Here is an 18,094-nt window from a genome sequence, read left to right on the forward strand (position 1 = left end):
GTTCTTAACTGACTTGCCTAGTTAAATGAAGGTAAAATAAAAATTAAGTCAGTGAACATCACTGTAGTGTCAACTACAACAGGTGAAATAGGACGGTATTATCAGTATTTTTTTTAATGGAAATCATGTAACATCGTTATTTTGGCAACAATGGACATATTACATCCAGAAAGCTCAATCTAATCCTTGGCTAATCTTAAACTGTATCAACCTGTATTATGCAAAGCTTGATGTCATTGTGCCTGTATGATGCACACACTACTACCTCATTGGACCCTAGAAAATATGTCAACCTCGTATGACGTAGTTATCCTCTTTATCTTCAAGACAGCTCGTCTGGTATTTAAGTAGCGATGACCATAATCCTGTTCAGCACATTGTGAAGTGGTCAGGGTGAGAAGGAGAGTCAGACCAAGTCAGGAAGAAGCCAACAGGTGGTTTCCTCCAAGTCAGGTGAGAGAGGTAGTACACACAAAACAAGAAAAATAACAATATTATCCCTTCACCATAGTGTTTCTTTGCAGCATGGGGAATTCTAAGAGTGGGGCACTGTCTAAGGAACTTCTGGAGGACCTGAAGTCCAATACTAAGTACAACGAGGCCGAGCTGTGTGTCTGGTACCAGTCCTTCCTCAAGGAATGCCCCACAGGCAGGATCACCAAGGAGCAATTTGAGGGCATCTATGCCAGCTTCTTCCCTAATGCAGACCCTACTGAGTACGCAAGGCATGTCTTTAGGAGCTTTGATACCAACGCAGATGGTCAACTGGACTTTAAGGAGTACATTGTGGCCCTGCACCTTACCTCCGGAGGCAAGACCCTGCAGAAGCTAGAGTGGGCCTTCGCCCTCTACGACGTGGATGGAAACGGAACCATCAGCAAAAATGAGATCCAAGAGATTGTTAAGGTACAAAAACAAACAATTTCTCTGCCTCTAGTGTGGTGGTAGTTACTGAACCACTCAGTATACAGAATGGACATAAACAAAGATCTTAGTTACAACCAAAAAGTGCAACAAGATGAATCAAATTAAAAGCAGAACATATATTATTTCATACATTTGTGAAATGATAAGGTGAATTGTTTAATATTCTACGCATTCAGTCATCCCGTAAAAATATGATGGGAGAACAATCTTTATGTAATCTGCATTTCAAGAACTGTGCTATTATAGTACATGTGCTGAATTCAGTATTTAATCTACATTTGAAAGTGACATGTTTATGTTTTATTGTTATATTACTTTACAGTCAATATTTAACATGATCCCCGAGGAAGACCAAAAGGACCTGCCTGAAGATGAAAACACACCTGATAAGAGAGCAGAAAAAGTCTGGGACTTTTTTGGAAAGAAAGAAGATGGTAATTTTGATTGTGAAGAATTTTCTAAATGTGATACGATGAGAACTTCTGGCATGAGAGACTTCTTATGAGTTTTGCACAATTAGACACATTAAATAAACAACCATAATAATGTTGATTCAGTAATGACATTTTCTATGTTTCCTTTCCAGACAAGATTGCAGAGAGGGAATTCATTCAAGGAGTGATGGACAACAAGGACATCCTCCGGTTGATTCAGTATGATGAGCCCCAGAAAATCAAGGACAAACTGAAGGAGAAGAAACAATAGCTTTCCGACAAAATCATTCTTTTGAATTCTATAAGACTGTTCAAAGCTTTACTGTTTACAAACCCAACTCTCCTGCAAGACCTGGGTTCTTTGTGCGCTAGACAACATTGGCTTGCACATTGAAGTACCGCACATTGTGGTGGATGACCTGTTTGTCTATGAGCCACCTGGACTTTTCTTCCCACTCAAATAACTGTTCCGTGCTCTAGAATTATGGGTATTCTTTTCTATTTTGTAATGAATGACTGGTTTCCAGGATTGTGTTGCCTGCTGCTGTGTTCACTTGCATTCATTCGTTTAATAAAGAGAAAGCCACCAGGAAAGGACCCACTGGGCACACACTGGTTGAATCAATGTTGTTTCCATGATATTTAAATGAAATGACGTCGAACCAACATAGACTTGACATCTGTGCCCAGTGGGGAGCTCCTTGTGAAGGGACTTAGGCTGAAGTTAACAATCCCTGTCTTACTATCAATCCTATTAGTATGTGAAGGTCAGTTTAGAAACATCCTGGCAGAGGTTTGTTATGAAGGTAATCATGTCTATAGAATGTGTCTTATAATGTGCTTAGCAGGACTGAAACCTCATACAATGTACAGTATTCAACTAGTAGAACAAAGGAAAAGGAGTCTTTTTTCTTGAATATTGTTGACATTTTGTTGATGCTGTCAGAGAAGCTGGAAACTACATAATAAAAAACGCTGTGAAAAATGACATTATTAAGTGGTTCTAAAAACGTTTTAAAAAATAAATATATATACTATATACTGGATTTAAGTAGAGAAAATGAGTAAATGTAATATTCAACTTTTGTTGAAAGATTCAAGGCATTCTAAAAAGAGCAATACAGATGTATTTTCACAAATCGTCTTTCTGGTCCTGAGGGAATGAGATTTCTTTCTCGTTTCCATTTTTATTTCCCTTCAATAAGTGTGTATTTAAGTGTGTAGAGTTGTTATTTAGATTTTGACATGGTATCATCATGAATTTGATCATATGTTGGTTTATATTGTTAAAGAGACATACTATAGTATCAAATACAAGAAATGTCTTTATTTACAAGAACAATAGTAAACATATAACCAAATGACCATAATTGCAATCTAAGAGAATGGCTCAATAGTGTTGATGAGATTGAGGAGCAGCCTCAAACTATGAGGCTGAATTTCATCTGAATAGAAAGGTTCAGAACTTTTGTGAAACAGCACAGCACAGTTGAAAAAATATATGGCAAGTAGAAATGAAAACTAGAGATAGATGGGAGGGACTAAAGGAAGAGGGATAACTGAGGTATAATGTACTATGCCTGTAAAATATATTGTATAAGCAGGGAGTATAAGTCTAAGTATTGTTGTCTATTCTTTTACTCCAATTAGGGGAGGGGTGGTAGGGTTAGGGGAAATAATAAAGAACAAAATATTGGAAATGACGCACACAATTACATTGATAGAACCCACAATCTGCAATATTAAAGATGATCTAGAGCGAGGAGCAGCCTGCTCCATACATTACACACGTTAAATAATGAATTACAGAACATGTGCTTTAACTCCAATCATATGTCATCTTGGCACTGAACTTGTCCCAGCTGTAAGGTCAGAAACACAGGACTCGTTCTCTCTTTAAAGCCTGATCTGGCTCCCAGTAATGCCTGGTTTCATGTCAATATTCCCCCACCTGGCCTATCTCCCTGGATCTCCCTGGATCTCCCTGGCCAATCCACAGACAGTCAGAGGGGAGGGGATTGACTGTAATAAGCCGGAGGCAAAAGGCTGAATTTCATCTGCTTATTGGGATGAATCCAATTCATTTAAACATGTCCCAGAACTTGAAGTAAGCCAAACTGTATGTAAGCCAGTATATGATAATGAAACAAAATCCTTTAAAGTCTTGTCAAATCGTATTTCCAAGGAAACGATTTATTGTAAACACAGCATTCAACAGTATATTGTCTGGACAAAGGTCACCAATGATGTGACATTTCTTTAAAGATTGGAAACATTTGAATTGATGTACATTGAGAAATGGAAATCAGTTAACAAAAGGCAATTCAATCAACATTAACATTACTACAAAATGACTGGTTAAGTTAAGTACATTAACTTCTAATGTAAGAACTTTACCATAACACATATAACATTAACACATTCTGTCAACACATACTGTCACATACTGATAACATATACAATAAGTACAACATTTCAATCTGGATTAGTTTGGGATAGAATAATGCAAACCATTTCAGTGGTATTTTCATATTTTCTCACCTAGAAACAATGTGGATAAGGCATGTATATACTGAATAGACGTTGTCTGTATACTGAATAGATGTGTTCTCTGTTTGCATGTCTTGGCATAATGAATGTATTATCCACATTAGAATATGAAAGGAGTGATAGTCTGAGGAGATGGTCCATCAACACAGTAAGTCCCTGCTTTGTTACACTTCCAGAATAATAACGGCAAAACACAGACAGACAGACAGACACACAAACATGCCGTGTTTTATATCATGTTATGTACGCTTGTTAAGGTGAATATGTTGGCTAAAGGCTATGCTATTATCTGTTAATAGCATACTGTATGAAATGTATGGACAAGCACAGGTTCCAGTGCAAGTAACACTGACCACTTTTTCTGATGAGCTTTTCGAGTCATTAAAATGTGACTTGGCGTCAACTGAGCACTCCTGGAAACACAAAGCACTCCTGGATATACAAAGCACTCCTGGAAATACAAAGCACTCCTGGAGATACAAAGCACTCCTGGAAATACAAAGCACTCCTGGAAATACAAAGCACTCCTGGAAATACAAAGCACTCCTGGATATACAAAGCACTCCTGGAAATACAAAGCACTCCTGGAAATACAAAGCACTCCTGGATATACAAAGCACTCCTGGAAATACAAAGCACTCCTGGAAATACAAAGCACTCCTGGAAATACAAAGCACTCCTGGAAATACAAAGCACTCCTGGAAATACAAAGCATTCCTGGAAATACAAAGCACTCCTGGAAATACAAAGCACTCCTGGAAATACAAAGCACTCCTGGAAATACAAAGCACTCCTGGAAATACAAAGCACTCCTGGAAATACAAAGCATTCCTGGAAATACAAAGCACTCCTGGAAATACAAAGCATTCCTGGAAATACAAAGCACTCCTGGAAATACAAAGCATTCCTGGAAATACAAAGCACTCCTGGAAATACAAAGCATTCCTGGAAATACAAAGCACTCCTGGATATACAAAGCACTCCTGGAAATACAAAGCACTCCTGGATATACAAAGCACTCCTGGAAATACAAAGCACTCCTGGAAATACAAAGCACTCCTGGAAATACAAAGCACTCCTGGATATACAAAGCACTCCTGGAAATACAAAGCACTCCTGGATATACAAAGCACTCCTGGAAATACAAAGCACTCCTGGATATACAAAGTGGACTGTATTTAGGATAAATGCAAAGTAGCAATTCCCAACTCTAAGCAATGGTTGACTCACAAAGTGCCGTGCAAAATGAACGAATGACTTTAGAATCTGTTGACTATTATCCTGTTATAGTTAATTGACAAACAACAATTTAGTTGACCGAAAGTGCAAGGCCACTTAAACAGTTAACAGCAAAATACATCTAGCTAGTATCAACAAATATACACTGATGCAGAATAGAATATATCAAGAACATTCCAGGTACTGTTTATAACCTTGAGGCACTAAAAGGTGTTCATTGTAACATGGATCGTCGCCATCATTGTCTCACCACTGATCCAAAATAGACTCAGGCCTATGTTCCAATCTGCCACACGAGGTGACATGTGACAAACATGCTGTTTCACAATCCTAAACATCTTACCCTATTCAACTTTGAGCGAGGTTATTGTACATAAATTCATGTTCATGACAAACCTTAATGAGTTGATTCACTCTTGTTCATTGAGTGCAGTAACTTGGAGTATATACTTTCTGTAAACACATCCCATATACATTGTACCACAGTGCCAAGACAGCCATCATATTTTACAAATATGCACTTAACCATATACAGTAAATGTAAGATATTTTCCCAAAACATGCATATCTTGACAGGTAAAATGAATGGGCGTAAATATGAAAATATATCATATTTAATCTAGGATATCACATAATGTTTCATATTCCAGTATCTAAAATAAAGTGAAATGTTAATAATTAGTTGTTCAGTTTATATGCCAAAATTATAAGGTTTTACAATGCATCCAATCTATTCCTCAAATACATAAAAATGTATTCTTCTTAATAGTGGAAACTTCTAATTTTACAACAGATAAAAAACTAAATGATTGTTTAAGCTTGTTTACTGGCATTCATTATACAGAGTAAAACTATCAAACATTGTATTACTGTAACATGCTGGTGTTTGGACTATTGATCTCTTGTTTTTCCATTGTAGGTTCCAAAGCACTGCATTGGGAAGGCTAACTCTTCTCCAGTTATCACTGAGTTAACATTGTGCTATTCTGATGTCATCATAGACAGAATGTACAGGCCTCACCTTATCCTGAACATACATGCACCTGCACCTGTAGTTGGGATGTTCTGTGAGAGGCCTGGGATTCTGACAGTATGGAGGTGTTGCCTCTGGCTGCTTGAGGTACGTCAATGTAGTTGACTATATGTCCATGTCCACAGGGCGGAGCTCCCCGGTCTTGTGCTCCTGCACCCACAGCTCTCGGTCTTTGGCTGGGTCCACACTCTGAAGCAGCTGGTCCACTGGCTCCACCGTCTGCCAACACACACACACACACACACACACACACACACACACACACACACACACACACACACACACACACACACACACACACACACACACACACGCGCACACACACGCACACACACACACACACACACTCATATGGACCTTCATCACACATGAAGCCAACTCTGACAGATCTCATAGAAAATGTAAATGCTTAGAGAACTCGTAGATGCTCATACAGAACACAATGAGGGGAGAGACAGACACTTCTATCCATAGTGGTCAGGGTTAAGCATACTGTTTCTGGAGACACATCGAGCTGCCTTTCACTAATGCAACTGAAGGCAAAGAAGTGTGCCAGCGGGTATCAGCTGAGCTTGTTATAGTGGCCCTCTAAAGGACAACCTCCTTATTAGGCTGATCAGTAGTGTGTGGCACCTGTAATTGGCTTTCACCATCACCCAAAGTGGCACTACCCTTGGTACAGGACCCTCAACGTCTCGTTAGATCTGCAGGTGTTTGTACCTCCTAAATGAGGAGAGCATCTGGGTTCATTCTCCCTGTTCAAGTATGGCCCAGTGAAACAGTCAGCAGGGGGTGATAACAGCTGGTGAAGGGGTGACAGTGGTATGGTGATCGAGTTTGGAGGCAGTGAAATCCTTTTAACTGTTTGGCCAGCATTTTCACAACAAACATACTTACCAAAACGTTGATCTGAGAACATTGCACAAATCCTTTGTATTGGGATACTTGATACTTGAATTGTTAGCTCCTAACAAGGATCTGATTTAAAAAAAAATCAACATACACCACACTCCAAATTACCTATATCACTGATGACCATTCTGTTTTACTGTTGCGCTATGCTCTCCAAAATACCTATTTCACTGATGACCATTACAACCACTACTTCAAGGTCTCAGAGCAAGTGACATCACCGATTGAAATGCCACTAGCACGCACCACCGCTAACTAGCTAGCCATTTCACATCGGCTACATTAGCTAAACCTTCCCCTAACCCTAATCTAACCCTTAAACTAACTCCTAAAACTAACCTTAACCCAACTTTAACCCCTAACCATAACCCCTAGCCTTAGCCACCTAGCTAACATAATAATTCATAATTCTTAACATATCATACATTTGGTAAATTTGTAACATATTGTACAAATTGCAATTCATCACATATTATACAAATTGTAATTCGTAACATATCATACGAAACGGATGATGGACATCTACAAATTAACACATACCATACAAAACGTAACATATCATTCTGATTGGGGAGTTCCAGATGTACTTTTACTATGTTATGTCAAGGTCGGTTACGGTGACCGTATTCTACCCTTGAGTCCAGGCTGTCATGACTGTCAAATTGGTTGTCTGACTCCAGCAAACAGCCACATGTTCTGTCAGGCTGACTCAAGGGAACAGCCACTTGTACTGTAAGTGAAATGGACACATGGCTCACACTTTGGTTGAACATGTCAGTTTCATGTCGCAGCGTTGTGTACTGGCATAAATCTTGTCGTATCATCTCCACCCTCTCAACCTCAAGTCTCTCCAGCTCCTGAAGAACAGAGGGAAATACATAGACAAAGGAATCAACCTCACTGTCAAAACAAAGATAACGATGTACATGATCAGCTTTTATTGTTTGTTATCAACAATGAGACTATGAAGAGTTAAGTCAATTGTATTACCAGGCTTGTGGTGACCATCTCCTCAAACCACTTGGACTGGGCCCGGTTGTACAGGTCCACATTGTGCATGAGGTCATCACCTATAGAGAACAGATTCAGAGTGGTCATTCAACACAGTGTATTTAACTAGGAGGTAATACTCAACAAATCAACATTAAGTTGCTGGTATACATGTGCAGTTAAATTGAGGTAGTTAAATATGAAGTACTACCGGCTTGAAGTATTTACTACATTAAATGTAGGCCCTAAATTAACTTATGCATGAGGAAAAGTGTGCATGAACTCAGTCCCTATGTCTCCAGCAAAGGGCACTCAGTAACCATGCCTGTTGCAGCGTGGGACATCTCTATCAATGCAACGTAATGCAGAGGCTAACCTCCGATGCTAACCTCTGATGGTAAGTCTATAAAAGCTTGGTTAAATAGGTTTGAAGAAAAGTGCAAAGCAAATGTGACCTAGAAACGTTCTTCTACATTTTAGTTCAATCTATTAGACATATATTACAAAGGCCTACTGTAGAAAGTGTCATGACTGTCCTGATCAGGTCAGGTTACAGGAGACCACAACCCTACAGATTATCTCTCAACCCCAACAGAGGAGGAGAGATCTAGGGGTCTGAAGATGTGGGTTTTTTATGACCCCTCACGCCCCTGGTAAATCTTAGGCCACAGACAAATTCCTTTGTCCTGTTACTATGGAGAACCAGCCTCAGAACATTAAACATGAAATAAATGGACTTTGGAACAATGGTTTCCGTCAGCCACAATGGTGGTCATGATGATAGATGGAATATGAAAATGTATGTCATTTTTGTTTAGTTATTAAAGGTTAATAGATGACATTATTACGAAAATATTGTAACGTGAAGAGTTTTCTTAGTATATGTTTGATGTTTATACATTGTACGTTGTGTGCAAATGTCCAAATCAAAGGGAATGTTTTGGTAAAGATGAAATGTTAAGTTAGTTGTCTAAAATTGGATTTGAGAAAAACCTAGACCTTGCTCTTAACTAGGTACGCCCAGAGAATTGCCCTAAAGGCAGTTACGCCCACTTCTGACCCAAGGGTATAAAACCTGTGAGTAAAGAATTTACAGAAGACTACGTGACCCAAGCTGCAGCCAAGGTCTAAAAAGTCAACGAACCCAGAACCCAAGCTACGGATGAGTAGCTGTGTCTAAGAGGGTGAATTCAAGCCCCTTAGCATCCAATCCCAGCGAATCGTGGTATCTAAAAGGTTTCATTCCTATGCTGTGAGCTCTGAGCTGTCTGTCCTCGGAAGACCCCTTCCATAGCAAGGGTGAGGGAACAGACTCCTAAGCCAAAAGGACACTGACATTGTGAGGACGACCAGAAAGGCGCGCCGGAGAAGTGCACCATCGAGCAGCCTGAACGGTCCACGTGGAGGATCCACAAATAACTTCCCCACATAATTACATCATTATATTCTGACCCATAAGAGCAGCAGTTTGGGGCAGGGCTAGGGTTAGAATAGCATAGCTGACAAATTCACTCAAATGTATATTTCTCTTGTGTACTTTATTTTTTCTCTATCTTTTGAAATCCCCATTGTGGGTAACACGCGCCATAGTGTGTTGGCCCGTTATACTAAGTTCTAATCAATAGCTTATAATGTGTATTGTAAATATTGTAAATATTCAACTAAGATTGGTGTGGTACGAACTCATTGGTGAGACCCGGGTCCGTGCAGATTCACGGAGGTATACGACGTTCAGAACGAGATTTGGGAAATAGAAACTCAATAAAAACTATTTTTCCCATGGTGCTCCAGGTTAATGAGTTAATAATTGCTGGATTCAGTTAATCACGCAATTAGAAACTTTAATCATTCGATGAGCAACAGTCGTCACATTAACTAATGCAACGTCATGACAAAAGGGTGTAAGAAACAACCTAAAACAAAACTACAGAGGAAGTTATTTGACAATCGAGCCTCTCCAATAACAGCACATCTCAATCTATATGAAAATGTGAAAGACACAAGGCAGACATCATCTAAAGCTTGCCTAACGGGATCTATTGATTTGAGTTGTGAACTGAGACTAAGGGTCTGAGTGAGAGAGAGAATGAACAAGATGATGACTTTTATTTATTTATTTTTTCATGCTGGCTTTTTCCTCTAAAGTGTGTGCATAGATATGTACGGAAAAAGCTATTACAATCTTGGCACCAGAACTATTTGTACCATCATACTATCTGGAATACAGAGAAATGGGAGCCCCAGGCATTGTAGTGAATGGCTGATCATAGCCTCATGTTATCTGAATTAAGCATATTCACTATGATTCCACATTCAAATATAAATGCAAAGCAAGACATGTTTGTCTCCTAAGCACATGATAATGCAATGTTTTTGAGATCCACAGTACAACACAAAACACTGGAAAATATACTTGCAGTATAACAGATGGTTTTAAGTATAAATTAAGAGACATTGCTCAATATTTTGACTATGCTAATTGCTTAGTATCATTACATTACTATTGACTGCTGTTGGCAGTGAGCTTTAGTGTTGTCGGCCTCCTGTCTGAGTTCTCAAATTCCATCCATGTCTGACTGAACCCTCCCACATTCCCTATCTGACTGCAGCACAGCCCCACCTCACTCCCTGCCTCCTGCTGGGGAAAACATAGTCTTCTTAGGCAACACAGTCTGGGAATCCACCCCAAGACTGAACCCTGAGCGTGTGAAACATATCTGCACTGTCCGCAACCCTGTCTCTGCTCCATATACACAACAGGCCCGGCCATGTGATCCATGTTGCCAGATCTGACTGTTTGGGATGCCTGGCTGTTCCAGATGGGACAAGTCCTCCATTGATACCCTTGTTCACTGCGACCAAAAGATTAGCCCTGGGGATTGTGGGTAATGGTCGTCTCCTAGCCGACTTATTATCCCACCACAAAAATAGATCATTAAACTTATTTCCATGTTGAAATACTACTGTCTCTCTTTTGCAATGTTTTCTGGTGTTGTGCCAGGGGGTGCTTCCCTCAACAGAGTTCTCACCCTGTCGGCTATGCCTCTTGCTGCTTATGAAAACACCACCACAACTTTACTCAATGGCAGCACAACATCACAAGGGTAGGCAATTTGCGTGCAACGCAAGAGTGGCCTCAAAAAGGGCTTACGCAACATAAAAGCCGCTGTTCAGCGATACAGGGCTGATTTATCAAGAAATACCACTTGTGGGTGATTTGAAAGGAGAGAGGCAATTTGTCGCCTTTAGAAGTCCACTGTGGTAAGTTAATAAAAAGCACACCTGAGAATGCAGCATTCTTTGGGTGCATGTTCTCTCCTCTCTGGAGGTAGAATCGGCACCGCTATGCAGGTGTTTCATGGAACTGTGACCTGTGGCTGCTCTACATATGATGCAATGTGTGTTTAACCCCTGACCTGCTTGTGTGGATTTCCGCCGGGCCTTCTTGATGTCCTCCTCGTGTTTGTTCATGTGCTTGATGTCCAGCTGCTGGGTCTTCACTTCCAGATCTTTCTGCCGGTCTGCCAGGGCTTTACGGGCCTACAGCAACCCAAGCAGCAGTGTGAATACAGAATACAGAAACAATATGAGTCATTTCATGCTAATCCTCAGATCTACTGAACCTACAGCTATTACCACAGTCATGGCAGCCCTTTCATCTCGGCTACCTATTTCCCCACTCAAATCCCGGCCTCATCTCTTAATCTTTTCTTATTTCACATCACAGGATCTTCCTTCATCTCGTCTGTTGAGGCAATTCTCCAATGTCATGATGTAACACTGTTGGAAATGTAAACACAGCACTTGGCAGGCACGAACCGTAAACCCACAAAATCTCCTGTGTTTAATGGATGCCAACTAAAATAAAACGAACAGGACGTTATGATCGATTGATTAATCTAGTCTATATGATTACCATGGGGAGAAAGATAGGCAACAAAAAGCAACAGGTTTTTCCTGAGCAGAAAAACAGTTAATCCTATAATACGTTGAATGGTTTCAATAGTCCAACAGAATAATGCTGTGGTGTAGTCAGATCATAACGAAACCACTTTTTATGACATTCATTTTGGATCATTTAAAGCTTCCCTGGGAAAAACTAAATTGTAGGACAAGGATTATAGGATGCTTTGGTTTAGAATGGTCCATACCTTCTCCACGCCTGCATAGCGGCTGGCCAGCTGCTTCCTGAGGTCTATGATGTGGTGATCGTACTTCTTCAACTCCTTCTTGAAGTTGTCTCTGAACGTCAGCAGGGGCTTCTCCACCTCACACTGGAGCTGACGAGTTACAGTTATTACAGTTGTAATTGATATGTACTTATATGTAACTACACTGTAACTACATTGTATCTGCCTATCTAACTACTATATAAATACACCGATTTAGAGTCCTGGTAGAGTCCTATACAGGATATATGTGACATAGCTGCATAAAGCATGGATACAAATAGCCATGAAAAATGCACTTAGGCCACTATACTTTCAAGAGTATTTCTCACTCTTCCACACGTTTTTTAAAATTATTTTTTACCTTTATTTTACTAGGCAAGTCAGTTCAGAACAAATTCTTATTTTCAATGACGGCCTAGGAACAGTGGGTTAACTGCCTGTTCAGGGGCAGAAGGACAGATTTGTACCTTGTCAGCTCGGGGATTTGAACTTGCAACCTTTCGGTTACTAGTCCAACGCTCTAACCACTAGGCTACCCTGCCACCCATCCCATCAGCCATGGTGTCTCCAAGCTCAGCGGAGAGGGGATCATGGCGTGCTGCATGTCCGCAGCCTGGGGCTCATCAGAAGACACCACTAATTAGTCAGACAATGGAGGCTATGTGAAGCTTCAAGGCTACCTCTGCTTTATATTAAGCATTCTTAAGACCCAGTAGAGTTTTTTCTTCACTGGTAAATGCTGCTGTAAGCCCCCCCTCTTTTGCTTTGCCCATGTCAGACCAGAGTGAGGTAAACAAACACCCCAGGACGTGGTCATAGAGGCCTTGGATTGACCAAAGGGACACATAAATAAACTGACTGCCAACTAAGCCTTCTCTAAGGGCTCCATAGCCCATAGAAAATACATCTTATAATGTTATTGAAGGTATGAGTGAAGCATGGATGTTGTCTACTTCCGTCAGTTCACATGGAGATTGTAGAATTTTCTTGGTCTGTTACAGTACATGCAATCTATAACATCCACAATATCTTCCAGAAAGACAGTAGGCTACCTTATTGGAGAACTTGAGGTGGACTTCAGCCTCGTCATGACAACTCCTCTTCAGCTGGGCCCAAGCTTCCCCAAGGGTTCTGGAATGGGATCAAACAGGAGACATCAACCAAACTGGATAGAATGGATGGGAAAACACCCAAGTAGCAAACAGGTATATGGTGAAGAATATAGAACGATTAGAAATATATTCTGTTAACTCACTCACCCTTCCTCCTGAGCAGCCAAGGGGCTCTGGGAGAGCTTGGAGAGGTTCTTAGAGTATTCATCTTCAATCTTTATCCTGCAACAGACAAAGACAGCCATGGGGCTCTAAAGTATGGGACTCCAGGGAAGACCAATAGAGGAGAACATTTTTTACAGCTGACAGAGTTTCAGAGAAGCATTGGGGCATGGAGACACTGTCCTCCAGTATATCGCCAACACCCAAAGACATACAGCACTGTGGCCACTATGATGTTCAAAGCCTATTATTCTGTGCTGAGAAGATATCAAACAATATCCTGTAACAACAGCCTGGATATGAGTTAATGCACTTTCCTGTGGAAAGGCCAGAGATGGGAATGATGTGAGGCTATTTACTCATGGCCACCCTGAGGGCGACTCAGAAAGACCAGCCATATTTCTGTGACATTCAATTATCCCACAAATACCCATTAACCATACACATCTGAGTAAACCTGTCCTCTATGGGAGGTCACGAAGTCCATTCCAAAGAAATGGATATGGCCAGAATCTGACATCAGGTCAGCTGTCTCACTGAACCAATGAAAAAAGGTCAGCCCTGAATTAGAATGTTTGGGAATGGGGCCTTTAAATGAATTGTGTGAATACAGTCAGGGAAAAAGTGAAAGTCCACTTAATTCTCAAGTCTATTGAGTAAATTGTAACATTTGTTGTGGGCACGAAATGGGGCCTCTTGCTATGCTGAAGCCTATGAAAGCATATGTTTAGGATGTCCACTTTATGAACGTCTACAACTTAACGTTATAAACCTAGTACGGTACAACACATGTATCTGAATTCAAACGTGCATGGGGATGATACACCTGGGGGCGGCAGCTAGCCTGGTGGTCAAGAGTGTCGGCCCAGTCCCCAAGTCGACTAGGTGAAAAATCTGTCCATGTGCCCTTGAGCAAGGCACTTAACCCTAATTGCTCCTGCAAGTCGCTCTGAAGAAGAGCGTCTGCTAAATAAATACATTGTAAATATATGAATAGATACTATAGAGTGGACCCAGGTTGTCAAGGACAAAATAACCCATGCTCTACAACAACATAATGACAAGAGAACCCTGTTTCACCCTGATAAGACACGACAAACAGTCCAAAAAAGATAGGATAAAGTTAATCAATAACATTTCCCAACACACAAAACACACAGTACCGCTGACCCCTTCCAAGCTGACTATGTTGTGTTACCTCTCCCGGACGAACTCAGCCATCTCTTTCTGCATCTGTTTGCCCTTGAGCTGTTTCTGCAGCAGCACCTCAAAGCCGCCCACAGAGGGGTCCCTTGGGGGTCCTTCTTGTCAGTCTGAGGGAGAGGATGGAGCATCAATCACACACGCAGACCAATACAGCCACAGACTTCATTTCATGGAGAAAATTACATTTTTACATTGAGTGTGTGTGTGTGTGTGTGTGTGTGTGGATGAGTGTATGAGTCAGAGAACTACAAATGTATGTGTCAAGGAGTGCATGCGCACGTGGTTGTGTTCGTCATTTGCGTGTGAGTTATGAGTGTGTGTGTGTCTAAGGGTTGAACAAGGAGCAGCACATCCCACTATGTGTAACAGGATGTGGATACGACAGGGAGTGATGTGGTAGCCCCACGTGAACCAGAGGTGACAGATTCAATTCACACAATGGGCTTGAGCTTTGGCTGAGTGGAGCACATTATGCCACAGAAATACAGACAGCCACTTAGAACATGACTCAGTGGAACAAGAACAACCATCCAAATTACAGTTCAGTGAAAAGAGACTTCTGTTACAATCATGTTTGTAGACACATGAGTTGGCGTTAATATGACAGACAAAATCTACCCTATCTGATTCAAAGTCATATGTAACAGGGATGAGATTCCTATAAATATAGGAAGTAGGGATCTTATTCTATGAGCTGGAGAGTGGTTTAGAGATGTCAGGCGCTATCTTACCCAGAAGTAGTCACAGTAGCTCCACTCATTGGGCTTCAGTAGCTGCTGCTCGGGTTGATCTGGCATCACACTGGGCAGCGGGAAGGTGACGCAGTTGATCTGAACGCAAAAAAAATAGTGAGACGAATTCAAGAGAGTGAGAGACAAGTGAGAGAGGTTTCTGTGAGACATCAGAGGGAGAGGAAGAAGGAAAGGAGGAGGAGGAGGAGAAGAGACTAATTGCATTCAACTCTCAGGAATGAATGTGGGAGAAACACTATGGTTAGAGCAGACATCAAAGGTGTCATTTGTGGGAGATGTGCATAGAAGCTTCTCATTTGGAGACGGGACATGGAGGCTCAGTTTTTGTCTGTCATGAGGATGGGAGTAAAGGTCAGGAATAAGTAAATACTCTCAGGGGGTGTTGGTCATCAAGATGGTGACCCAGAGAATCCTCAGAGGTGGAGAGGGGGAGACATGGAAGGGGACAGATGGAGGGGAGAGGGACAGAGAAAGAGGGAGAGAAAAGAGAGGGGAGAAAGAGAGAGCACAACCTGTCCAGTCCTGGCCTTACGATCCTTACACTTATTTGTGATAAACTAAAACAACATCATAATGAAGAGAAAGACCTACAGTCAGTGATACAGAGGAAACAACCAACAACAACCCAAACCACTGTAGAGCGGAGTCACAGCTAAATACACCCAGCACTCAGACTGAATACACACTCTGGTCAACAGCGTCTTCAATTACCCTTAGAGGACTGCAATTATGTAATGTTCACCATCTGTAACCTCTCCCTACTGGCACAACAACATGTCCTCTATCTATGCCATACTGCCAATGACAGCAGACTACATGGACATCCAGACATGCTGAATCTTAGATGCACAAATATGTATTATGTTCACTGCTTGGCTAAAGCACACGACAAGGAAAAAGACACACTGTGCACATTTCTACTAGCTGATTACCATATTTGCTTATGTAACTATGACATTGTTTGAAGCTTTGTGTTGCAAATCATTGAGCCTATTGGGAGTTTAAACTATTTAGAATTAGGGAGAGATTTAGAGAAGTTTCTGAGAAAAACCAGTCAAAGAATGGAAGCAAGCCCGAAAAGCTATTCTGTAATAAATACTAACATGAGCTCCGTTCTTTCCTGAAGGCAACCAGCCATCTGCAAAGATCTCCAACTCCTGCTTGAAATCAGTTCTATCAATGGCCCCTAGACATCTAATATGTACACACTAACACCCACATACAGACAGGCAAGAGAAAGGAGGTGCATCAATCAGACACACACGCACGCACGCACGCACGCACGCACGCACGCACGCACACACACACACACACACACACACACACACACACACACACACACACACACACACACACACACACACACACACACACACACACACACACACACACACACACACACACACACACACACACACCTATAAGTTTGCATAATATGCATGCTTCCACACACCACATGAGATACAGTAGTAGGAACACACATAGAAGTGCCGTGGACTCTTTCAAACGCTACACAACAGGATTTACATAGTTGGTGGAGCCCAGTCACTGCCTAAGAGATCAGACTGATTGTCACAGACACCAGATTTTCCATCACACTGACTCGCTATCTATCACTGCTGTTGTTTATCTCCAGCTCACATCCTCCAGAAAATGAGACCATTTATCAGCAGCCTGGCTGTCTCTATAGCTCACTACTCTTTTATGGGCTCTTAGTGGGGTGCTACACTGTTAGGACTCAGAGATTCATATTCATTACCTCTGTGAAAATCAGGGAGAATTGTATGGCACTGTTGGCACTCTGTGTGGTTTATAGTAGTTGATGTTTTTGGACAGTCAGCAAATCGAGGGTGTTATGGTTCAGCCTGACAGTGTTATGGAGATTCTGAGAGGCAGGCAGGGTCATAGCTTATGAATGATTCACATGATGATGGTCATTCCTGTAGTTTAGAACAGACTAATTACACTTACCCACAACAGCAGACAGTATTGACATGTGCCAGTTTGCCTAATCAACCAGAGGGACAGTCTGTCCTCTACCTGCATTCATTATACAGTCATTTCCACCCTAAATGCTGAGGCAAATGTAGAAAGGTTAATTTATTGCCTGGACGTTTAAAATTGTGAGCTGGGCCTCACACATTGGAATGGTTTAGCTCTGCTGAATAGACAGAAAAATCACTAACAGCATGGAATATAACCCTTGCTTAAATACATAAAACACAGGAAATAACCCATGCTTAAATACATAAAACACAGAATATAACCCATGCTTAAAGACATAAAACACAGAATATAACCCATGCTTAAATACATAAAACACAGAAAATAACCCATGCTTAAAGACATAAAACACAGAATATAACCCATGCTTAAATACATAAAACACAGAATATAACCCATGATTAAATACATAAAACACAGAAAATAACCCATGCTTAAAGACATACAACACAGAAAATAACCCATGCTTAAAGACATAAAACACAGAATATAACCCATGCTTAAATACATAAAACACAGAATATAACCCATGATTAAATACATAAAACACAGAAAATAACCCATGCTTAAAGACATACAACACAGAAAATAACCCATGCTT

General features: G+C 41.0%; 2 protein-coding genes across 2 annotated transcripts in view; one reads left to right on the top strand and one right to left on the bottom strand.

The window, feature by feature from the left end:
- Nucleotides 1-525: 525 nt before the first annotated feature.
- LOC135554948 (recoverin-like) lies at nt 526-1,632 on the top strand. The gene is made up of 3 exons (XM_064987333.1): nt 526-906; nt 1,250-1,361; nt 1,514-1,632. Exons 1-3 carry the CDS (start codon nt 526-528, stop codon nt 1,630-1,632), a joined length of 612 nt encoding a protein of 203 aa, XP_064843405.1.
- A 3,255-nt stretch (nt 1,633-4,887) lies between these two features.
- The window catches only part of gas7a (growth arrest-specific 7a), a 23,047-nt gene continuing 9,840 nt past the window's right edge, over nt 4,888-18,094 (bottom strand). The window contains exons 6-10 of the mRNA XM_064987751.1: nt 12,237-12,365; nt 11,502-11,625; nt 8,086-8,165; nt 7,854-7,952; nt 4,888-6,402 (exon numbers count right to left, since the gene is read on the bottom strand). Coding sequence (XP_064843823.1) covers nt 6,289-6,402; nt 7,854-7,952; nt 8,086-8,165; nt 11,502-11,625; nt 12,237-12,365 — 546 coding nt within the window. The 3' untranslated portion in view covers nt 4,888-6,288. The remainder of the gene's footprint in view (nt 6,403-7,853; nt 7,953-8,085; nt 8,166-11,501; nt 11,626-12,236; nt 12,366-18,094) is intronic.

Source organism: Oncorhynchus masou, chromosome 15, assembly GCF_036934945.1.
Source record: "Oncorhynchus masou masou isolate Uvic2021 chromosome 15, UVic_Omas_1.1, whole genome shotgun sequence".
Taxonomy (NCBI): Eukaryota; Metazoa; Chordata; class Actinopteri; order Salmoniformes; family Salmonidae; genus Oncorhynchus; species Oncorhynchus masou.

What these genes read in the sequence shown, in the direction of transcription:
- LOC135554948 (XM_064987333.1), top strand. Translation starts at nt 526, where the DNA reads ATGGGGAATTCTAAGAGTGGGGCACTGTCTAAGGAACTTCTGGAGGAC. An exon ending in AGATCCAAGAGATTGTTAAG is followed by an intron (nt 907 to 1,249) that starts GTACAAAAACAA and finishes ATTACTTTACAG; the next exon opens with TCAATATTTAACATGATCCC. An exon ending in TTTTGGAAAGAAAGAAGATG is followed by an intron (nt 1,362 to 1,513) that starts GTAATTTTGATT and finishes TTTCCTTTCCAG; the next exon opens with ACAAGATTGCAGAGAGGGAA.